Source organism: Hippopotamus amphibius, chromosome X (genome assembly GCF_030028045.1).
Source record: "Hippopotamus amphibius kiboko isolate mHipAmp2 chromosome X, mHipAmp2.hap2, whole genome shotgun sequence".
Taxonomy (NCBI): Eukaryota; Metazoa; Chordata; class Mammalia; order Artiodactyla; family Hippopotamidae; genus Hippopotamus; species Hippopotamus amphibius.
Genome location: NC_080203.1, coordinates 3,583,461 through 3,604,196, shown reverse-complemented (window position 1 = coordinate 3,604,196; position 20,736 = coordinate 3,583,461). Strand labels below are relative to the sequence as shown.

General features: G+C 48.4%; 1 protein-coding gene across 2 annotated transcripts; it reads left to right on the top strand.

The window, feature by feature from the left end:
• Positions 1-2,730: 2,730 nt before the first annotated feature.
• ZNF275 (zinc finger protein 275) lies at positions 2,731-20,013 on the top strand. 2 transcript variants are annotated; one of them, XM_057717326.1, is made up of 4 exons: positions 2,731-2,854; positions 12,784-12,891; positions 13,641-13,725; positions 14,033-20,013. In XM_057717326.1, the coding sequence occupies exon 4, from the start codon at positions 14,062-14,064 to the stop codon at positions 15,187-15,189; it is 1,128 nt and encodes a 375-aa protein (XP_057573309.1). In that variant the 5' UTR covers positions 2,731-2,854; positions 12,784-12,891; positions 13,641-13,725; positions 14,033-14,061; the 3' UTR covers positions 15,190-20,013. The 2 variants fall into 2 exon arrangements, with proteins under 2 accessions (XP_057573309.1, XP_057573310.1); XM_057717327.1 differs by lacking the exon at positions 2,731-2,854 and adding an exon at positions 8,625-8,706.
• Positions 20,014-20,736: the final 723 nt, after the last annotated feature.

Genomic DNA, 20,736 nt, shown 5'->3' with positions numbered 1-20,736 from the left:
ATGCAATGGAATATTATTCAGCAATAGGAATCAGTGAACTGTCATATATGCAACAATATGAGTGAATCTCAAAATAATTTTGCTGGGTAAAAGGAGCCAGATACAAAAGAACACTTATTATACAATTCCATTTACACAAACTCTAGGAAACGCAAACTACCCTATAGTGACAGAAAGCAGATTGGTGGTTGCTCAAAGACAAGAGGAGCAAGAAGAGGCAAGAGAAAAGGACTACAAAGGGACACAAGGAAACCTTTAGAGTAATGGATATCTTTATTGCCTTGATTGTGATGATGGTTTCATGAATATATATACATATATGTCAAACTTTATGATATAATACAGCTTAAACATGTCCAGGTTATTGTTTGTCAAATATACCTCAAAAGAGCTGTTTTTTAAATTACACCTACAAGTAAATAATAAAAAGACAAACAACCCCATAAACATGGGCAAACTATTTGAATAGACACTTTGTAGGAAGATATAGAAATGGCCAGTAAGCGCATAAAAATATGACACGCAACATGATTAGTCATCAGGAAGATGATAATTAAAATCACAATGAGTTACCACTTAACACCCACTTAAATGGCTAAAAATAAAGGCTGACAATCCCAAATGCAGAGGAGGATTGGAAAGAAAAGGAACTCTCATACATATCTAGTGGGAACATAAATTGTACAACCACTTCAGAGAATATTCTGGCATTTTCTTATAAAACAACTCTCCTATGATGTGGCAATTCCTTTTCTAGGTAGTTACCCAACTAAATGAAAGTATATGTCTACACAAACTTGTACATGAATGTTCACAGTGGCTTTTTTTATAATACTCCAAAATGAAAACAGCTCAGATCATAAACTGGTGAAAAATAAAAACCAACTTGAATATATCCAGACAATGGAACACTACTCAGTAATGAAATGAAAGAAGCAACACGTTAAACAACATAGATAAATCTCAAAATCATCATACTGAATGAAAGAAACTAGACACAAAATAGTACATACCATATGATTTCATTCATACGAAGTTCTCAAATATGAGAAAGTAATCTAAGATGGAAAAAATTTAGAACAGTTGTTGCCTCTGTGTGGAATTGTGGTGGGGACTGACTGAGAATGGGCACAAGGGAAATTTCTGGGGCGTTGATAACGTTCATTATCTTGACAAGAGCTTGGTGTATGCAGTTGTCAAAACTCACTGCATGGGGCACTTAAGATATGTGCATTTCAAAGTATGTAAATTTTACCTCAAAAAAACAAAAAAGAACAGTAAACAGATATTGATATCTAGGTAATGCTACGCATGCTGGAGTGTTAAGGGGTGAAGTGTGCTTGTAGTCTGCAACTTATTGATGCTTTGAAATGGATCAGTAAAATAAGGATGACTGCAATCACGCAAGTATAGCGTAATGTTAATTGTAAATATTGGTGATTGGTACATGTTGCAAAGTGTTCACAATAAAATGTGGAAGTAAATAAGAAAGTTGGTAGCATCTAATAGATAAAATTGTTACAAGAATACTTAAGAAGTTGGTTATAATCATTATCAGTAATAAAACAATAAATGTATATTAATAAAAAATGAGGAAGACAGACTTAATTTCAGTGCCCAGCTTCACACCTGTAATGTGGCTCTTTTCCCCTTGGCTTACTGCTCTCCAGAATTTTCCTTTTGATTGTAGAATATGCTCAACTGGTTCCTATCACAGGGAATTTGCACTTGCTATTCCTTTTACCCGTGGATGCTCTTCTTATCAACAACCTTCACAAGGCTGAGTCCTTCTTGTCATTCAAGTCTCATATCACCCGTAGCCTCACTGAAGTTCCCCACCCATCACTCCCAAACGCCAGCCTAATTGATGTTCTTCACAGCTCTGATCATTCTTGTCTGTTGTTTGTTGACCATTGTTTATTATTGTATTCCTTATGAAACAGGAATCTTCAAGAAAGAATCAGTGGGCTTAGCACACTGCAGGGCGCAGCAGCTTCCTAGATCTTTGTTGACTGGCAGAAATTCACCTGAAAGTGGCTAGCAGAACCGCCGATACAAGAATCCTGTTCTTTTCCCTTCATAGTATGACCTGCTATTTTGAACTTAGCCCAAGTGACTTTCCCCTCCACCTTTACCTGAGCACGTGGGGGCGCCCGCGCGCGCACACACACACACACACACACACACACACACACACACACACACAAACACCTACTCACAGGAGCTCTTGGGCGCCAAATGCGCGCCCCCTGAAGGCAGGGAGGCAGCCTGGTTTTGCTCACAGCTGTATTCTCAGTGCCTGGCACGGCGAGGGCTCACGGCACCCCTGACTGAATGAGGGGCTTTGACCCCTCCAGTGGGGGCTTGCTTTGCTCTGCCTCTCCCTCCGTTCTCATCCCCCCACCCATATTCTCGTCCAAAAGGCGCCCAAGGGGGAGGGTTCCTGTCCATTTCTTGGTTCCCTCCTTTGTGGGCTTGTCGGTTCATTCGCTAGTTCATTCATTCATTCGTTAGTACATTCAGTCCACTCCTCCCGCCTAACGCAAGCACCTGGCCAGCGCGAGCTGCTCTCCTGGGGTCTGGCCTGACCCGCCCCCGGGGGCTCAACCCCGCCCCCTCCAGCCCCGCCCCCTCTCCGGGCCAATCGAGACCGGCAGGCCGGGCGGGGCCGGAGCCGGGGCGGGACCTCGCGCTCCCACTACCCACGGCGGCGCCCGCGGCTCCGGAAACGCGCCGCGGGGCTGCTGGGCTCGGCCTGGCGCTTGTGGCTCCGTGGCGCTTCCTGCCACGCCGGGCCTGGGCCGCGTCAGCGCCGCTCCGCCGAGGGCAGCGCATCGGCCGCCGCCGGGCCGGGGTGAGCGTGCGGGCCGCAAGAGGATGTGCGCGGGGCCTGGGAGGGTGTGCGAAGCCAGGATGAGCGTGCGGGCCGCGAGAGGATGTGCTGGGGGCCGCGGATGAATGTGCGGGGCCCGGGTGATTGTTTGGGCCGCGGGAGGATGTGCAGGGGGCGGCCCAAGAGAGTGTGCAGAACTGGGGTGAGTGTTCCAGAAAGTGTGCGGTGAGGGGGCAGGGGGCGGCCATGCCTTGTTGGGGGGTGTCTCTGTTCCCACGGGAAGCTGCTCGGCCCTGGGGCCAGCTGGAGCTGGGGACGTGTCCCGGATGGCGAGTACGAAGAGGCCGAAGGCCTTCCCGCGGCGGGCAGGGTCGACGGTCAGGGGCGGGAATCCCTGCAAGTGCCGAGGCCTAGGCTGCTTTTGCGGTGACGCTAGGGGATGGGAACTGGCCACTGTGGGAAGAGGGGACCCCCCCACCCCAAGCGCAGAGGAGGCCAAGTGGGAGGGGGCGTTGGGGGGTGTTAAAGGGCTTTTACCCGGTCTGGGGGAGGGGCTGAACAGCAGTCAGAGATGCAGGGTGGGTGTACTGGGGACGGTTCCTGCTAGGGGAGTCCCTCCTTTCCTTTTGGGTGGGGGTCGAGCCTAAGCTTGGCGGGGAGGGTGGGGGGGAGTAGCCTAGAGCCCAAGTGCTGTGAAGGAGGGGGAGGGGCAGCCCTTGCTGGGTGAAAAACGAGCTCAAGGCCCTAGATCTGAACAGGGTTATTCTGTCGCCCTTCTGGGGCCACCATCTCCCGCTCCAGTGCCCCCCCCCCAAACTCCTTTGCTGCCTCTTCTAGTCTATATTTGGGTGATTAATTACATGTCTTTTTCTATCCTCCCCCCCACACAGTCGCCTGCCGCCCAAAGCCCCTGGTCCCTTTCAAACACCCCCCCCCCCAAAATTCCTGGCCCTCTTCCCAGAGGTCCCACCCTGTTCCAACTGACACCCTCCAGCCAGTGTTGGCCCAGCCAGGGCCACCAGCCCCCTCCAGTCTCTTTGGTCAGTGAAATATTTCCTCTTCAACCTCAGACCCGGCATCTTTCTTTTACCAAAGGATTTCAGATGGGATTGCTAGAACAGCCCCCCCCCCCCCCCGGGTACTAATGCTGCCTCACCCCACCCCCATCCTCCCTCCCCCACTCGGCCTTTAAGAAGAAGCAGCTTGCACAGTGCCTGGCACAGTCCAATCCATTCCCCCCAAATGTCTTAGGATCTACATTTAGAATTCTATTGAACAGTGATTTTCAGCCTTCTTTGGGTGAGAGACCCCTTAGAAAATCACTAGAAAGTGTGAATTCTCTTCCCAGAAACCTGACAATCAGCACAAAGAGTGGAATCCCATTCAGGAGGCTCATGGGCCAGAATCCTGTCTGATGAGCACCAGATTCCAGACGGGCCCAGTGCTAAGACACAGGTCCGCATCCCAGTCTCCTGAGTGCTGGTTGAAAAAGCAGATTTCTTGTCCCTACCTACACCAGCTACTCTGCCCCTTGAGTGCTTCGCAAATCCCAAGCCAGGGTTCTAACCCACCCACCCAGCCCTGGCCCTAACTTCCCTGGGCTCCCCAACTGGCCCAGGGCCCCTTGGGATTTGCACAGCATCCCCCACTCCCCTTTAGAATCATTCACATCCAGGGCAGTGTAACTTAAACGAAACTATACTTACAATTTATTTTGATTTTCAGTAAGATACCATGCATCTTGGGGAAATGGGAACATAAACCTTCCCTCAATTAAGTACAACAAACACTACAAAATCCCCTTCTGGTCTACCTTCTGGCTTTTTATAGGAGGCAAAGAAAATGGAAACCTAAACAGAGAGGGACAGGTGCCCAGGCAGAGTGAGAGAGGAAAACTAGGGAAGACGTAGATAGATGCCTCCCACCCACGCACACAGAAAAAGGCACACACAGAGGCAAACATCCCGAGAGAAACAGACTTCCCTGGTGAAACACCCTCTCTTTTGGCCCCTTAGGATTCACTTCTAGTAGCAGTGCATTTGCACAGTACAGGGCGGGCCCAAATGGGGCCTTTGTAGCCACGTCCTGGTGGGACGGGTTGAGAGCCGGTGAAGGCTAAGCCCAGCTCCAGCCCAGGGGCTCCGCTCAGGGTCCCAACCTTGCCTGACTCGGGTGGATTGGGGTCTCAGCAGTGTGTTCAGTCTCACAGCCTGTCCTTTGGTTGAGCATTCATGACCCAAAAAAGACACGTTCCCAGAAGGTGTACCCAACTCTGCCTCTATACCCCCAAATTATTGCAGTCCAACAGGTGGGCCCTTACCTGCCTGACTGATCACTCAGAATTGTTCTGAGACACAGTGCCATCCCTCCATGTCTCTTTGGGGCAGATCTGGATGTTTATAGACCATGTCTGCTGGCCTTAAAGCTGGCTATGCTGTTAGAAGACCCCATGGGGATGCAAGATGGGGAGAAGTATTGTTTCGGTTCTGGAAGCACTGATATTTTTCTGTATGCCAGTGTCGTTGGACCATCCTTGCCCAGAGATAGTTCTCTCGATCTAAGCAACATAACTCAAGGGAGAACAGATATCCAGTAAGGAGAATTGGGAATCCAAGTGATTCATAGGGTGCTTTACAGTTAGAGGTGCAAGAGGGAGCTGAAGGCACCCATCTGAATTAGATGATGGAGAGTGCAGTCTCTCGTGTGACCTCTAAAGATTCCCTCCAGGGCATTTATGCTCTGGCCCAGAACTGAAACGAACACCATGAGACACCTGTTGTCTTCTGGGGCCTGAGGACATTCTGTTTCAGGTCCTTACCTAGGTACTCCAGGGAGTCTAGGTGTTTCTGACACCCCTTTGAAGTTTCTGGAAGCTGCCATGTAGATGAGTTTGGATAGCCTTGCTCCCTCTCCCCTGCCCCCACAGCCCGGGGAGGGTGGCACCTGCTGAGCAGGTTGCTTGGCTGCTGGTGCCATGGAATCAGTCTAATGCTAATCTGTGAGGCTCAGAAGTGACCTTTCCTAACAGCCAGAAACTCTAAGGAGGGGTCCTGAGCTCAAAGGTGACCAGGAGACACCTGATTATTCACTGTTTTTGTGTGTGTGACATATGTTGGCTTTTGTCTCCATTGGATTCAACTGTTAATTTCTGTTCTTTCAAATCAAAGTGAAATGATTATTTTGGTTCTCAATGTGTCTGATTCAGTATGGAAAATTGGATTTAAATAAGTTGGTTAAAATTTACATTGCCACCTAAAGCACATATCAGGAACATTTGTTCACTCGCACGAACTCTCATGTTTTAGGAAGCATGATTTTTCAGAAACATGTCCGTAAAGCAGCTGCAGTGTCTGTGGCACTTGGCTCGGTCCAGGGTGGAATCCGCAGTCAACCTTGATAGGGCCTCCACTGTCTGGGAGCATAGAGTCGATAGACTGTACTTCAGATCTCACTTAAAGAAGGAAGATAATATCGTTCATATTAAGAGGCAGAGATTTGTTTTCCCATAGTCTTTCTACCAACTTCCCTTTCCCGGTTGAGTGAAGGAGCGCACTTACAAGATGTGGGGCATGCTTTCCCATTGCTGAGTGAAAGTGCCTCACATTCACGGTCAGGATCACCCTCTGTATCCATCGGGCACACTACAGTGGTTTTCATATTGTGCCTGGAATTGCTTTGACCTTGATCTCCCAAGGCCCACTTTTGGAAGGCAGTAGAAACCTGTATGTGTCACTTTTGTCATGGAGTCCAGCTTCTTTTCCAGATTCGTTCCACCATTTCAAAATGGATCAGTTGGGCACACGGCTTCTGAATTATCCGATTGTTTTCAGGGCAGATGATTTTATTTGTACCTGAAGCGGGATTAATGTGCATTATCTTTTTTAATGATCTTCCTTTGCATCTCATAAGGCTTTTACCCCATATACCTGGTTCATTATGCAGAGTTTAGCTTCCTTTTGTGAAAGCGGGGCTCACTTTTTCCATCCCGTTTTTATGAACACCTTCGAAATGGTCTCTGTGTGTCCATGGGCTCTGTTACTGTGAGTAGTGATCTGAAGTGTGCTTGGGTTAAGTCCCCTGGGCATACCTGGTACAGGAAAGGCCAGTCCTATTGCTACACAGGAAAGGATAGGTAACAATTCCCTTGGGGGTTGTGGCTCCAGGACTTCAACAGTGAATCATGCCAGTTAAGTGAAAACACTGTAATAGGACCCGCTTGATTAAGCGGGAACACTTCAGGAGGACCTGCTCGATTGAATGTGGGTGGCTTGGAAAAACAGAGAGAGAGAGAATGACGGGTGTATCTATTGTGCAGGGAGGGTCTGCAATGGCGTGTTCATAGAAGGATTTAAAGCCAGTCCCCTAAACCCATATGTACCATTAGGCTTTGAGGACACTCAGTGGCTGCCTGGACTTTGGATAAGGCCTGGTGTTAGATATTACCTGGTGGCATATTACTTCCTTCTTCTCTGGTGTGGTTCGAAATGTCTCCAATCTTGGGAGCTAGACCTTAGAAAAGTTAGCTCACCTCTCAGATCCATGTCTTCCTTCTCTGTAAAATGGAAGCGGGAATGACTATAGGTGGCGATAGTTACATTATGTGAAGGGAGAAGCACAGTGCCAAACGTATAGTAGGTGCTCTCTTAATGGAAGTTTGCTGCATTTAATACACCCCTCTCCCACAGTTCCTCACGTGCCCACTGAGTGCTAGGAGCTGCTGCAGATGCTGGGGACTCAGGGATAATCAAGAAAGAGAAGGGCCCTGTCCTGTGAGAGGTGACATTTCCCCCAGGGGGAATCAGGTTAAAACAATGAATTTCGGAGGATGGATAAATTTTAGGTAGTGAAAAGTGTCATAAGTAAACCATGATGGGGCTGGAGAGTAAAGACATTTGGAGGTGGTGACACTTGAGTGAGGCTCGAGTTCTTCGAAGGAGCCACCTGAGGCAGGTTCAGAGGCTCTGAGGGGTACTGCCTTGGCATGTTTCAGGCAGGACGAAGGCCGCGTGTCTGGAAGGAATGGCTGGGGCGTGCGGGCGCAGTACATGGGTCTGGTGGCCCAGCCAGGGCCTTAGTGGGGTTAAGGCCTTAGGTCTCTAGCCCGAGGGCAGTGAGACGAGGCTTGTAACAGACCATCTTCCTCAGAAGGTGAAGGTGAGATGTTCTCCTCTCCATTCCACTTGGCAGCAAAACCTCAATGTCAATTGGAAGTGAATTTTTTAGAATGAATTGTGTAAGTAACCTGTAACCAGTTCATTTTGTATTGGAAGCCAAAGTCAAACCAGACATCAAATGTATACCAGGAAGAATCCAACTGTTCTGAGGGTGCCCTGCCCACGTGACAGTGGGATACAGAGGGCTTGGCTGCTGGGCACCTGGGGCTTCCCTCACACATTGGGGAGCACCTGTGCTGGGTAGCCGCTTAAAGACGGAAATAGGGTTTCTGTGGACATTGGGGCCAAAGGAGGCCTTCTGCTTACACCTGTCAGGATGCTGATAGCTTCGGGGGATGATCCCAGGAAGTCACAATCCCGTGGACTTGCCTCTAAGCGTTCTGGGACTGCCCACACATTCCTGCCAGCCCTGCTCCACTGTGCCTGCCTTGGCTGTGTGGGCACCCCGGAATGTTGCCCAGCTTCAAGGGCCGCTCCCTGTTGTCTTCTTGGCCTCAGCCCTGTCCTCTTTGCATGCTGAGCATCTTTCTTATCCAGAGTCGACTGAAATCTTTTAAAATTGCTGTTCTTTTCTGATTACCAGAGAAATGCAGCTTGGTTACTAAAAATTCATTACAGAAACAGAAAGCAGAAGACCTTTCTCAACCTGGACTCTACCCCAGGGTGGCACACATTGCAGTCTAGATGTGCTCATTAGCTGTGAGTCATTCTCAGTTTACTCCTTTTTTCTCCTAAAACGCAAATATATACTGTTCACTCCCCTTCCCCTACACTCTTTGGATTTTTTAATAAACAGCTACTGTATGTCTGTAATATTCTTTGAAGGAGGATTCAAGTTTTTGTAATCCACTGTGTGTCATCCTGCATTGGCCACCTGTTGATTTCTTTTTCATTTTAATTTACTTATTTTTCTTTTTTTCTATGGTTTTTTCTTGTCTCTTACTACCTGTTGATTTTATACTTAAGCTCTCCAGTTTTCTTCCAGCTCTGAGTTCTAGCATTCTTCAGGAAGGTCTCCCTCCTGTTTTTATGACATTGGGATTATTGAGACTCTTCCTGTTGGTTATAGTATATTGTTTTCCATCCTTTTACTTTTAACCTATCTCTGTCTTTACATTTAAAGTATTTATGTTTAACATTTCTTGTAGACAGCATATAGTTGAGTCTCGTTTATTTAAAAAATACGATCTGATGCTCTCTGCATAGTAATTGGTATATTTAGTCCATTTATATTTAACTTAAGTATCCATATGGTTGTGTTTAAATTTGCCTCTTGGTATTTGTTTCTATTTGCCCCACCTGTTCTTTTTCCTTTGTTTTTTACCTTTCTTCTTTTGGATTATTTTTTAGAATTGTATTTTATCTCCACTATTGGCATGCATCAGAGTCTTGGAGGGCTTTGTAAAGCACACAATCGTACATTTTATTTCCACATATGTTATAAACCCCACACTACCTTATTGTTTTTGCTTTAAACGTTCAGTTATCTCTTAAAGATTTAAAAATGAGAGAAGTAAAAGTGTTTTATATTTCCACATGTATTTCCATCCCTGCTGCTCTTCATCCCCTTGGGATCCAAGTTTCCATCTGGTATCATTTCCCTTCACCTGAAGAGCTTTCTTTAATATGTATTGTAGTACAGGTCTGCTGGTGACATATTCTCTCAGCTTTTCTTTGTCTAAAAAAGTTTTTATTTTGCCTTCGTTTCTGAAGGATACTTTCCCTGAATATAGAATTCTCAGTCGACATGTTTTCTTTTTTTTTTTTCCTTTAGCACTTTGAAAATGTCATTCATTTGTTCTCTGGCTTGCACATTTTCTGATGAAAAGTCAGCAGTTATTCTTATCTTTGCTACTCTGTATACAACATCTTTTTTTCCTCTGGCTGCTTTAAGATTTTCTCTTTATCACTAGTTTTCAGCAATATGATTACAATGTGTCTTAGTGTACACATGTGGGTTTGGGGGGGGAGTTGTTTTTTGTTTCTTTGTTTAGACTTGCTAGGGGGTGGTTGGGCTTCTTGGATCTAGGTTTCATCAAATTTAGAAAATAATAAACTTTAACCAGTATTTCTTCAATTATAGCTTCATCCCCCTCCTCCTTTTCCTCATCTTCTCAGATTCCAGTTACATATGTGTTAGACCAGTTTCTATTACCCCCAAATCACTGAGACTCTGTTTTTTAAACATTTTTTCCTCTCTTATCTTCATTTGGGATAATTTCTATTGCTGTGTCTTCAAATTTTCTAATCTTTTTTGGGGGAGAGGGCTATGTCTAATCTGCTGCTTATCATACCTGACAAAATTTTCATTTTAAGTATTATAGTTTTCACCTCAATAAGTCCCATTTGGTTCTTGTTTATATCATCCATTTCTTACATTATGTTCCTGTTTTTCTTTGAATAGTTATACATTGTTAAACTAGCTGTTATCCTTGTCTGTGAGTTCTGTCAGGGATCATTTCTGAGTGTTTCTATTGACATTATTTTCCTTTCCATGAGTCACATTTTCCTGCTTCTTGGCATTACTTATTTTTTTAGTTGGAAGTTGAACATTGTAGAGATTATGTTGTTGAGTGTCTGGATTTTGTTGTTTCACTGTGAAAAGTGTTGGACTTTGTTTTGGGAGGTGGTTATTTGTGGAGCAGTTTCATCCCTTCAAAGCCTACTTTTAAGTTTTTCTAGAGCAGATCCAGGGTAGCTGTGGCTCCAGGGATAGATCAGTCCTACTACTAAGGCATGGCCCCTCTGATTCTCTACTGTATACCCTAGGTGATCACTGAGGACTCTCTGCTCTGGCTGGTTGGAACCTAAACATCTCTCTACCTTTGTGTGTCCTAGGAATTGTTCAGCTTAAAACTTCCTGGTCATTCTTTTCCTAGTCTTTGGGAGTTTCAGTCTATGCATTCATGGCTTAGTAATCAAGAAAGACTCAAGGGGAGCCTTGTGCAGATTTTTTGGAGCTCTTTTTTCTGCATAGCTCCCTCCTTTCTGGAACTCTGCTCTGCCTCAGCTTCCCTGAACACTGAACTGTGTTGATAATAAAGCCACCAAGCTCTGTTTGGGTCTCCCTTCTATATACTGTCAATCTGGAAATTGCCTCCAGAAAGAGATCTGGGACACTGATAAAGCTCACCTCATTGGTTCTCTTCTCCCAAGGGTCATGATCTTGTGCTGCCTGCTGTCCAATATCTAAAAACTGTTGTTTCACATCTACTTTGTCCAGTTTTCTACTTATTTATGGCAGGAAATTAAATCTGTTCCTTTTTACTCCATCATGGCCAGGAGTGGAAGTCTCTGTCCATCTCTTTTAATATAACATCTAATTTTACGTGAAAGTATTTCTGGAGTATCTGGGTTCTGTACTCCTTGAGCTAGTGTAAAAATGCTTCCTTTTCATTTAGCTGTGAACCAAATTGACCTGACATCAGAACGGAAACTGTATTCCTGTTTCTGTGAACTCACTGAAGTGGGAGGCCTGCGATGCATGCACACCTGTGGTGGGATCCAACAGAAAAAGGCAACTTGCACGTGTGATTCAGATCTTTTATTTAGCAGTTTAGTCTTTGAAGATATTTTTTTTTTTGGAGGCGTCTTTTTCCAGCTATTTTGTTCAACTTTTCATTTTGTCAAATGTATCACAGAAACATTCTTGTCTGCAAGCTATCACCTGGTGGATTGTCTCACTGGGGTGGAGTGTGGCCCTAGAGGGCCTTACTGCTAACCAGGAAGCCCGGGCTCCTGCTCTGTCACCTCTCTCCCCTCCAGTAGCCCAGTCTGGTTTTTTGTTGCCCCTACAAAGTTTAAAAGGATCGCTCACTTCCTAGTTATTTCTTCTGATGTTCTTTTGGGGATGCTTCCTTTCTGTGCAGTGTGAGCATTGAACTCTCCAAGGCCTACTACTAGGAGGCCTGTGGCCGACCTGTCTCTGAGAGCCAGTCTCCCTGCCACCCTCGGTCTCAGTTTGTCTTCTGTCTGTGCCTGGGCTGACATTCGTTTGTCTTGTCTGGGTTCCCTCTGGCCTGCCTGTATCAATTCTCCGCCAGCCCACTTTCCCCAGTGTCTGAGATACATTTTCTTAGGTATATCTGTGCTCTGGCTTGTCACTCAGCCTCTGTGCAAGAGAAGACTCGAGAAGATTTAAAACAAGGGAAATCGTTAGTCTCACCCCACAGGACCCAGAGGCAGGGTTGCTGTCACTTACAGCTCTTTTCACTTTCCTTAGCTCTGCCTGCCCCCCAGGGTCTTGGCCTTCCCCAAGATGGATTCCCAGGAAACCAAATCCTGGCAGGCCCCCTTGGGGTGCTGGAGGCCCCGGAGAGCTGTGCTTCGCTCAGCCTGGCCTGGGAATCTGTTGCTACTCCCTGCTTCTGGCCTTTGCCTCTCGCCCTAGCATGACACACAACAGGGCCTGAACCCCAGCTGCTGCCTTCCCTCCCTCTCTTTGCTTCTCTCCCCAGAGTCTGCCAAGGAATGGTTGCCCACTGGGCTTGTAATTCCCATCGTACTGGTGGGGGAGCTGAGTTTCAATCCAAGAAAGTGATTGAACTGAAATTGAAATCCCTTGGGAAGACAGTGGGAGCCAGGGCCACGGCTCAGGTCTCCTGGCACATGGTCAGGTTCTCTTTCTAGGACTTCTTGAGGCTTATAGTTATATTTCCATGTTAGCAATGCACACTCACTCCAGACTCTTACCTCTCATCGTCAGGGTTACTGGCACTGCCCTTGCCTCATTCTAGAATGGATGGAAGGACAGATTATCCCTGGGAATTCTTTCAGGATTCGGTGACATTTGGCGACGTGGCACAGTACCTCATCAAAGGGAGTGGCTGAGGCTGGACCCTGAGCAGAGGACACTGGCATACTGGAGGAGCGTGACCTCTGTGGGTAAGGATGCCCCCAGCCCTTCCACAAGCTTTGCCACCAGCTTCATGGTCCTGCGAAGCTGGGAGTGGGGTAAGAGGCACCTGGCATAGCCGTACACAAGCTCACCTTCCAGGGGCTTATGCTCCCTGGGAACGGGCTGTAACGAAATACAGAGGGTCTGCTACACCCGACATCTCAAAGTAGCAGGTGTCCCTCCCAACTCCTAATGGCATGGAAAGAAGCCCCCTCAGTCTTTTAGTGGGAAAGAAAGTAGAACAAACTGGCCACTATAATTAAATACTTTTTTAACCCACAAATTATATAAAGTGCATGGCAACTTTATTGTAGTTTACCGTTGAGAGAGGTTGACATAGCAAGCTCCTTTGCACCATTAGAGGCTGCACGTGTGAGGTGGGGAGGCTTCTTAGGAGGACGGACTGCCAGGGGTCAGCTTTGACAGTTACGGAAGAATCCCAAGTTCAGTGTGCAGACCTTGAGAAGAATGGATGGGGGAAGGGAGGATCAGCTCATCAGGAAGACAAGCTAGTGCTCCACCTGGGTGGGCCCGGAGCTTGCTTCATGCAGCCCCTGGAAGGAGCTGATCGTTGGAAGAAACATCTGAAATGGATAAATTACTTGCCTAGGGGAATAGCCAACCCAGCCTTTGAGGATTGACATGCTTTCCCCTCCAAAGGCCCTGCAACCATTCCCGCCCCATCCTGATGTCATCTCTGGCTGCTGCCATAGCCTGTTTCTTTTTCCGTGACCAGGAGTTCCTGTTTTGAATCCGAACTCGGTCTCATACCTGGTGCAAGTCAGACCCATCCCCTAACGTGGATTGAGCTGAGCATTCAGGTGAGTAAAAAAGAAACCTGAAGAAATGTCAGGGCATCGTAGGGGAGGCCCAGGTGAGCCTTTGGGGAAGGAGTGGTGTCACTGTTCCTCGATCACCTTGACAGGGAGCACCCAGCAATCAGACCCTTACGCCCCTTCCATCTACTGTCCTTGTGTCCGGTTGGGTGAGGACCTGCCATCCTGCCATGGCAGCCACTAGGCCTGGTGCTCATCAGCTGTCTCAGGAGGAAAGTGATTGTTGATAAAGGAGAGTAACCTCCTTCATTCCACCTCTGCAGACTGCAGTGACTTATGGTTTTCATTTCAGAAAGCATCTGGGGGACCCAACAGCCGCCGATGGGTGAGGACACCCAGTCACAGGAGATGGCGTCCACGAGCTCCCCGAGGGCCAGTGAGCCCAGCCCTGAGGTCAAACAGAACGGGGACTCTGAGGGGAGGGGAGGGAGCCCCCAGAATCTGCCTGTAGAACATCACTTTGCGTGTAAAGAGTGTGGGGATGCCTTTCGGCTTAAGGTCCTCCTCGTGCAGCACCAGCGAATTCACAGTGAGGAGAAGGGCTGGGAGTGCTGCGATTGCGGGCAGGTCTTTCGGTGGGTGTCTGAGTTCAACGAGCACCGGAAGAGCCACGTGGTGGCAGAGCCCCAGCCGGGCCCCAGCCGGGCTGTCGACGAGGCCATGGAGAAGAAGGAGCAAATGGAGAGGGAGGCGAAGCCCTTCGAGTGTGAAGAATGTGGGAAAAGGTTCAAGAAGAATGCGGGCCTCAGTCAGCATCTGCGCGTCCACAGCCGAGAGAAGCCCTTTGACTGTGAGGAATGCGGGCGCTCCTTCAAAGTCAACACCCACCTCTTTCGCCATCAGAAGCTGCACACTTCAGAGAAGCCCTTCACCTGCAAGACGTGTAGCAGGGATTTCCTGGATCGCCAGGAACTTCTCAAGCACCAGCGGATGCACACCGGCCACCTGCCCTTCGACTGCGACGACTGCGGCAAGTCTTTCCGAGGGGTCAATGGCCTGGCCGAGCACCAGCGCATCCACAGCGGGGCCAAGCCCTACGGCTGCCCCCACTGCGGCAAGCTCTTCCGGAGGAGCTCAGAGCTCACCAAGCATCGGCGGATCCACACGGGCGAGAAGCCGTACGAGTGCGGCCAGTGCGGGAAGGCCTTCCGGCAGAGCTCCAGCCTCCTGGAGCACCAGCGCATCCACACCGGGGAGCGGCCCTACGCCTGCGGCGACTGCGGCAAGGCCTTCCGGGGGCCCTCCGACCTGATCAAACACCGGCGCATCCACAGCGGACTGAAACCCTACGAGTGCGACAAATGCGGGAAGGCCTTCCGCCGGAGCTCCGGCCTGAGTCGCCATCGGAGGACCCACAGCGGAGCAAGACGCTGTGAGTGCAGCGAGTGTGGCCGCGTGTTCAAGAGGCGGTCGGCGCTGCAGAAGCATCAGCCGAGCCACCACGAGTAGGGAAGGCCCGCGGCCCCACGGCTGGCAGCGGATTCCTGCGGGGGCCGGGTCCCTAGAGGGGGAGGGCGGAGTCAAAGGAGATGAACAGTTTTGTAGCGCTTATATATTTTCTCTTCAGAAAGGTTGAAACCAATTTATACTGCCACCAGCAATTTATAAGTGTTCGTGTTTCCCATTTTGCCTATAGAGAGTAGCTGCTACCATTCTGATTGATTTTGGCTGGTTCAACTGTCACTGAATACCTTCAAGGTATTTAAATCCACAGGCCTTGAATCTGAGGAGAGAAGAGAAACCTGGATGTGGGGGGTGAAGCTGGGGATGCCGAGTCCTCTCCTCCAAGCTCCCCCTTCAGGGAAACTGAGACCCAGAGCTATTCAACCATGGCGTCCATAGAATGTGACCCCTACTTTCCCCGACAGAAAATGGATCGCCCCAAAGTTTTTTTGGCCTACTTGAATTTACAAATTTTTAGGGTTGTAGATAGAATAATCAAATGTCTTATAATATTTAATTTATTAATTTAGTTATACATACATATTGTAAGTCACATGTTATATAGAATAATATATTAATTTAGAAAATATTCCTTTTTTCCCTAGCTCTGTTCTATGAGATCATTTTATTCTAATTCCTCATATGAATTTGTAACCTCACGGTCAACACCAACCTCAGAGCCCCTTTGGAGTCATCATTTTCAAAGCACACATCCAATGACTTCCATCCATCCAAGCTGTGTGCCACGTAGCACTGTGACAATCCCTGCACAAAGCTCTCACTAGATATTGCCTCCCAAGCCATGAGTACAGGTTCCTGTAACATTAGAATGATTGTTGCCATTTTTCAGGTTGCAACCACTTAAGGTGTTCCTTTTTTAAATGACCTTTAAGAGGCTTTTTTTTTTTTTTTTAAGCATCGAAGACTTGTCATTGTGAGGTCATACTCTTAAGAAGAAGTACTAAATCTGAGTTAAATTTCTTTTGTTTCCTTTTTTCTTAAACCAATTCAACCTGGTGACTCCCAGGCATATCCAAAACTAGCATCAGCTGCGGTTTGTTTCGGGCTAATGGGTCTTGTCCTCAAGCAGCACTATTTTATTCAAAATCGAGTAGTTGAGAGAGTATTGCCCTAATAACAGGGACGTCTCAAGGACTCAAGTGTAAGGTGACACCTCCTTTTCGGGAACAATAGCCTCTCCTCATATGGGACCTAGATGGTACTTCTCCAGTCCTCCATTCCCACCTCTGTAAAGTGGGGATGATCACAGGACTACCGCCTAAGGTTACCGCGAGGACGGCGACGCCGCGCCTGGCACGGAGGTGCACACTCAGTGAAGTCATCTGCCATCATCACCATGGTTATCGCTGTTGTTCTATGACTCATTAGTACCCGAACTGGGGATGGAACCAGGCCTCCTGACTCCTAGTCTCATCTTCTTTCTCTCACGTGATGACTTAAAGTACTGTTTCTGTTTCTTTGCATGCAGATCGTACACTCATCTCCTTTGACCAGTTATCAAGTTACCTTTGGATATATTGACTTTATACAGTGGTTCTTTCTATATCGATTGTGATGATCTCTTTTCCAGTTTTATTGCTTTGCTCTTTGTAGCAGTTTTATTACATTTTTGTTGTGCAAGCTTTTGATTTTTACATATCCAAGCATTCATTGTTGTCAGTTCGTAACTTCCGTTGCTTTAGTAGTTAGAGACAATGACAATTTCTTCTAGAATTTGAATTACAAATGAAAAGTTGAAAGCCCTGCCCCACCAGAAGGTGGATGCTCCAGGTGGGCAGGCTGGATGGAAATGGGCCAGAGACGCAGGCTCATTCCTCATCCAAGATGCAGACTCTGCATGTCTGTGGGGAGTGCTTGACTATCCAACCTGGCCACTCAGGCACTCGAGAGGAATTTCCATCTCGGATTGGCCAGAACACTCTGACTATTCCTCAGTATAGCCCTAGCCTTCAGCAGCAGGGCTGCGCCTCACCTAGATCAATGGGGTGGTCCAAACTTGGTCTTGGCAGCAGCTGGCCAACCTTCCAGCTCCTGGGAGCCTTGGCCGTGCTCGGCGTGGATTCAGTGCTTGAGCAGCGGGTCCACCCAAGAGACATCTCAAACACAAGAAGACTCACCCAACTAACACCGTCACATGGATGGCATCTTCCTCCTAGAGAGTGATTCTGGAACTAGAAAGAGGTCGGTTTGGTGGCTTCCGCTTTTGGCAACTAGGGGGAAATTCAGCCATGTGTTCTGACGTCACCTCCTGCAGCCACACCTAAGAGGGGTGACAGAGCAAAGGCTCGGAAACCAACTGTGCCCCTCTGATGGTCACACCAGGCGTGGGCTGTGACTTGCAACAGCCTTGCCCAGGAGGGACAAAAAAACAAGGGTTTGGAGGGCAATGATGCCCTTCTGACGATGGCCTGTGTGGCATAGAAATAAAGGTTGATCATCCTGAGGCTGGGTTGTCACTTTCAGCAGCCTCCCTCGGGAGGAACAGCAGCAAGGGCTGGCCAGGAACCTGGCCCCTCCAGCGGCCTGCAGAGCCCGCAGGTAGAAGTCAGCCTCACCGGGGCTGTAGTATGACTTCCCAGCAGCTGTGCCCGAGGTAGAGGGGGCACTAGTGGGCCTGCCAAAGAATGGCGCCCTTCTGACAGGCCCACTGAGGCTAGGAAGCAGGGTCCCACGGTGACCCTTGTGACCTTAGCCAGAAGGTACTCTGGAATGGCCCCCAGGCCACACCAGTGGCTCTCTGCAATGTCTCCATCCTGACCCCCGGGCTGGAGAGAAGCTGACAGCACTTGTTACATAGCGATTCTTTCTGTTCTGGGGGCCTCAATTCTTGCAGTAGTTGTGAATCTGTGTCTGAAATCACAACTTCCTTCTCTCATCAGTTTTCTCTTTTCAAGCTGTTATGACGTATTTGCTACAACTGTCATTTGGTAAGGAATGTTGGCATCCCCCGGGGGGCAAGTCTGGCGCCCTTACCTGGAAGAAACCTGCCATGTCTTGCCCAGGTTTTATGAAGGATCCAGATGCAGAACTTAGCATTGTCGTCACCGCTCCACTGTCCCCAGCCAGGACACGCATCTTGGCATCCCGTCATGCCCTCCTTTCCTTTGTTCCATTCTCAGTTCTATGATTTTCTCTCGAACAAATCGTGCGCCGGAGTGAACACGTCTTTTCCGTCACTGTGTTTGCGGGTGAAGTCCGTGCTCTCTCTGTGGCTTTAACGTGTGTCCTGTAGTTGCTCCAAGTTCAGTGTTTGCCTCTGGTCCCTGGGGGGTGGACTTCCTTGGACTCTCTAGGTCTACTGCTACATCAGATGCAAAATGTGATCAGACTTGCTGTCGTGTGTGCTTGTCTATGCATTTGTGTATCTACCTCATTTCATTTTTCTTTCTAATCACACGTATTCCTTTTGCAAGGCAAACAGAGAGCAGGTGGGTGATGTAGAATGCCAGCTCTCCTTCAAAATAGGTCCTTTTCTTATATTCTGAAAAACCCTCCATTGCTTTTATTAAAGTTTTGAATACTTGCTGAAATTTTCAAAAGAAAGTAACTGTTTACCACTTTTGCTGCTTAATAAGATTAACTGTGTGGATTACTTGTGTCATACCCACTCTCATGTTTCCAGAATGAACCCCATCCGGTCACAGTGGGCATCTCTCGTGCTTGGGGTTGCATTCCACGTGCCTGGGGCTCCGGCCCCATTGTGTGCCATGTGGTCCCCACCCTGTCAAGGCCACATTAATTCAACCAGAACTGAGCATCTGACTCAAGGGCAGCAGCTGGTCGACAGAGCTGGAGACATGGAGCAGACCTTTCAGGTTCTCCAACTGTGAAGTGCAAACAAGGAAACAGAGAAGTTTCTAATTGGTGCTGGAAGGAAGAGGGCGCCACCTGGGATTTAGAGGAGTTGCCCCCATGGGCGGCACTGGCTTGAAGATCTATGGGCTCCTGCTGGACACCCCAGCACCGCAAGGGAGGCGTGGCCCAGTTACCTTCTGGGATCTGTGGCGACTGCCCTCACTGGTCCACTTGTGTGCCTGCCATAGACTCCCTTGACCTGAGCCAGCTTGAGTGGGTCTCTGCTTTTTGCAGTCTGTCAAGAGCAATTGCATTGTCCCATTTGGCCGCTTCCTGAGAAGAATCACATGGCTGGCTTTCCTCATGTCCTACCCGGCCCTCATTCCTGTCCCAAGTCCCACCTGGCTGTCGTAAACACCTGTTTTAAATGTGGTACTGTATTCTGTTTGCTAAGATGGGTACAAATCTATGCCTCCTAGTCTCAGTGACTTTGACCATTGCTTTTCTGTCTGGGCATTGTTCCTGTACTGACCCCATGTTTGCCCCAGGAAATGAGTTAAGTCACCACCCACCCTGTTCTTTATTTTGGAAGTGTCTTGCTACTTCCAGCAAATCCGTCAGATTGGGGAATTGATAACTTCTGTATGACTAGTAGACTTACATTGTGTAGTTCTCATTGCATCAGTTTGGGTGTTTATTTTCAAAAGTAGAAGTGATCTCTTTAAACACACATGGCCTTCAGCATTACTTGCAGATCTGAGAACAGCTCTGTCCTGCCCCAGTGCGTATTTTGGTTGTTGGCACTCTTTCCTCATTCCTCCCCAGTCTCCTTAACTCATCTGTTCTATGGCACTTACTATACTCAGCCTTGCACTAGAGCTTCGCCCTCCCCACCCTCCCCCACCTGTTAGATTGTGAGCTCTTAGAAGACAGGGGTGGCCCTTCATGTCTGATTCCCCTTCCAAATCTAGCACAGTGCCTTGCATCGAGTAGATTTCAATAAATATATGTTAAATGGCATTGGTCTTCCTTGACTTATTTCGTCAAAGCTTGGTTTATCAGTTCTGCCCTTCCTCTTTTCTCCATGCTTTGGAGTTTTGCCCCTGTCTTGCTCCCCGCCCTCCCCTGCAACTGCCTGCTGGATACCTAGAGGGGAAAGGAGGTGCCCTGCAGAGAGAGTGCTTGTTTTCCTGGAAGTTTGAGCTGTCCCTTGCCAGAAGGGGCCTGTCATTCAGCCAGGTGCCTCCCTCACTCTGAATTCCCAGTGGAAGCAGAAGACAGGCTTGACCCTGAGCTTCTCCCCTAGGAATCAGGAATGGGGTAACAGAAGTGGCTTCTGAAACTTGAGAATTGGCCAGCCTCTCTGGGCTGCATGAGAGTGGGGAGGTCAGTCTTATCAGTGGCCAGTGGCTGGCCCTCTCTCTAGTGTCCATTGCCTCAAAAAGGCAGGTGACGTGGACAGGCTGCTGGCTTCCGGACCCTCCCAAATGCAAACAAACAGCTCAGCCATGGAGTCAGCTGCCCCATCCTGAAATGCCACGTGTAAAGTGGGCTCCAGGAAGTGCCTGGGTTGGGCCCTTCTGGGCCACCATGTGCTCCGACAGGTGGGAGCTACATTTTGGAAAGGAGTGTGACTCCACCCACCAACCCAGTCTCCCTGGAGGCGCCCAGGCAAGGCCTGTGTCATCTTTCCCCCAGGGTCCCATCCTCATCAGGCTGTTATTCTACTCAAATGCA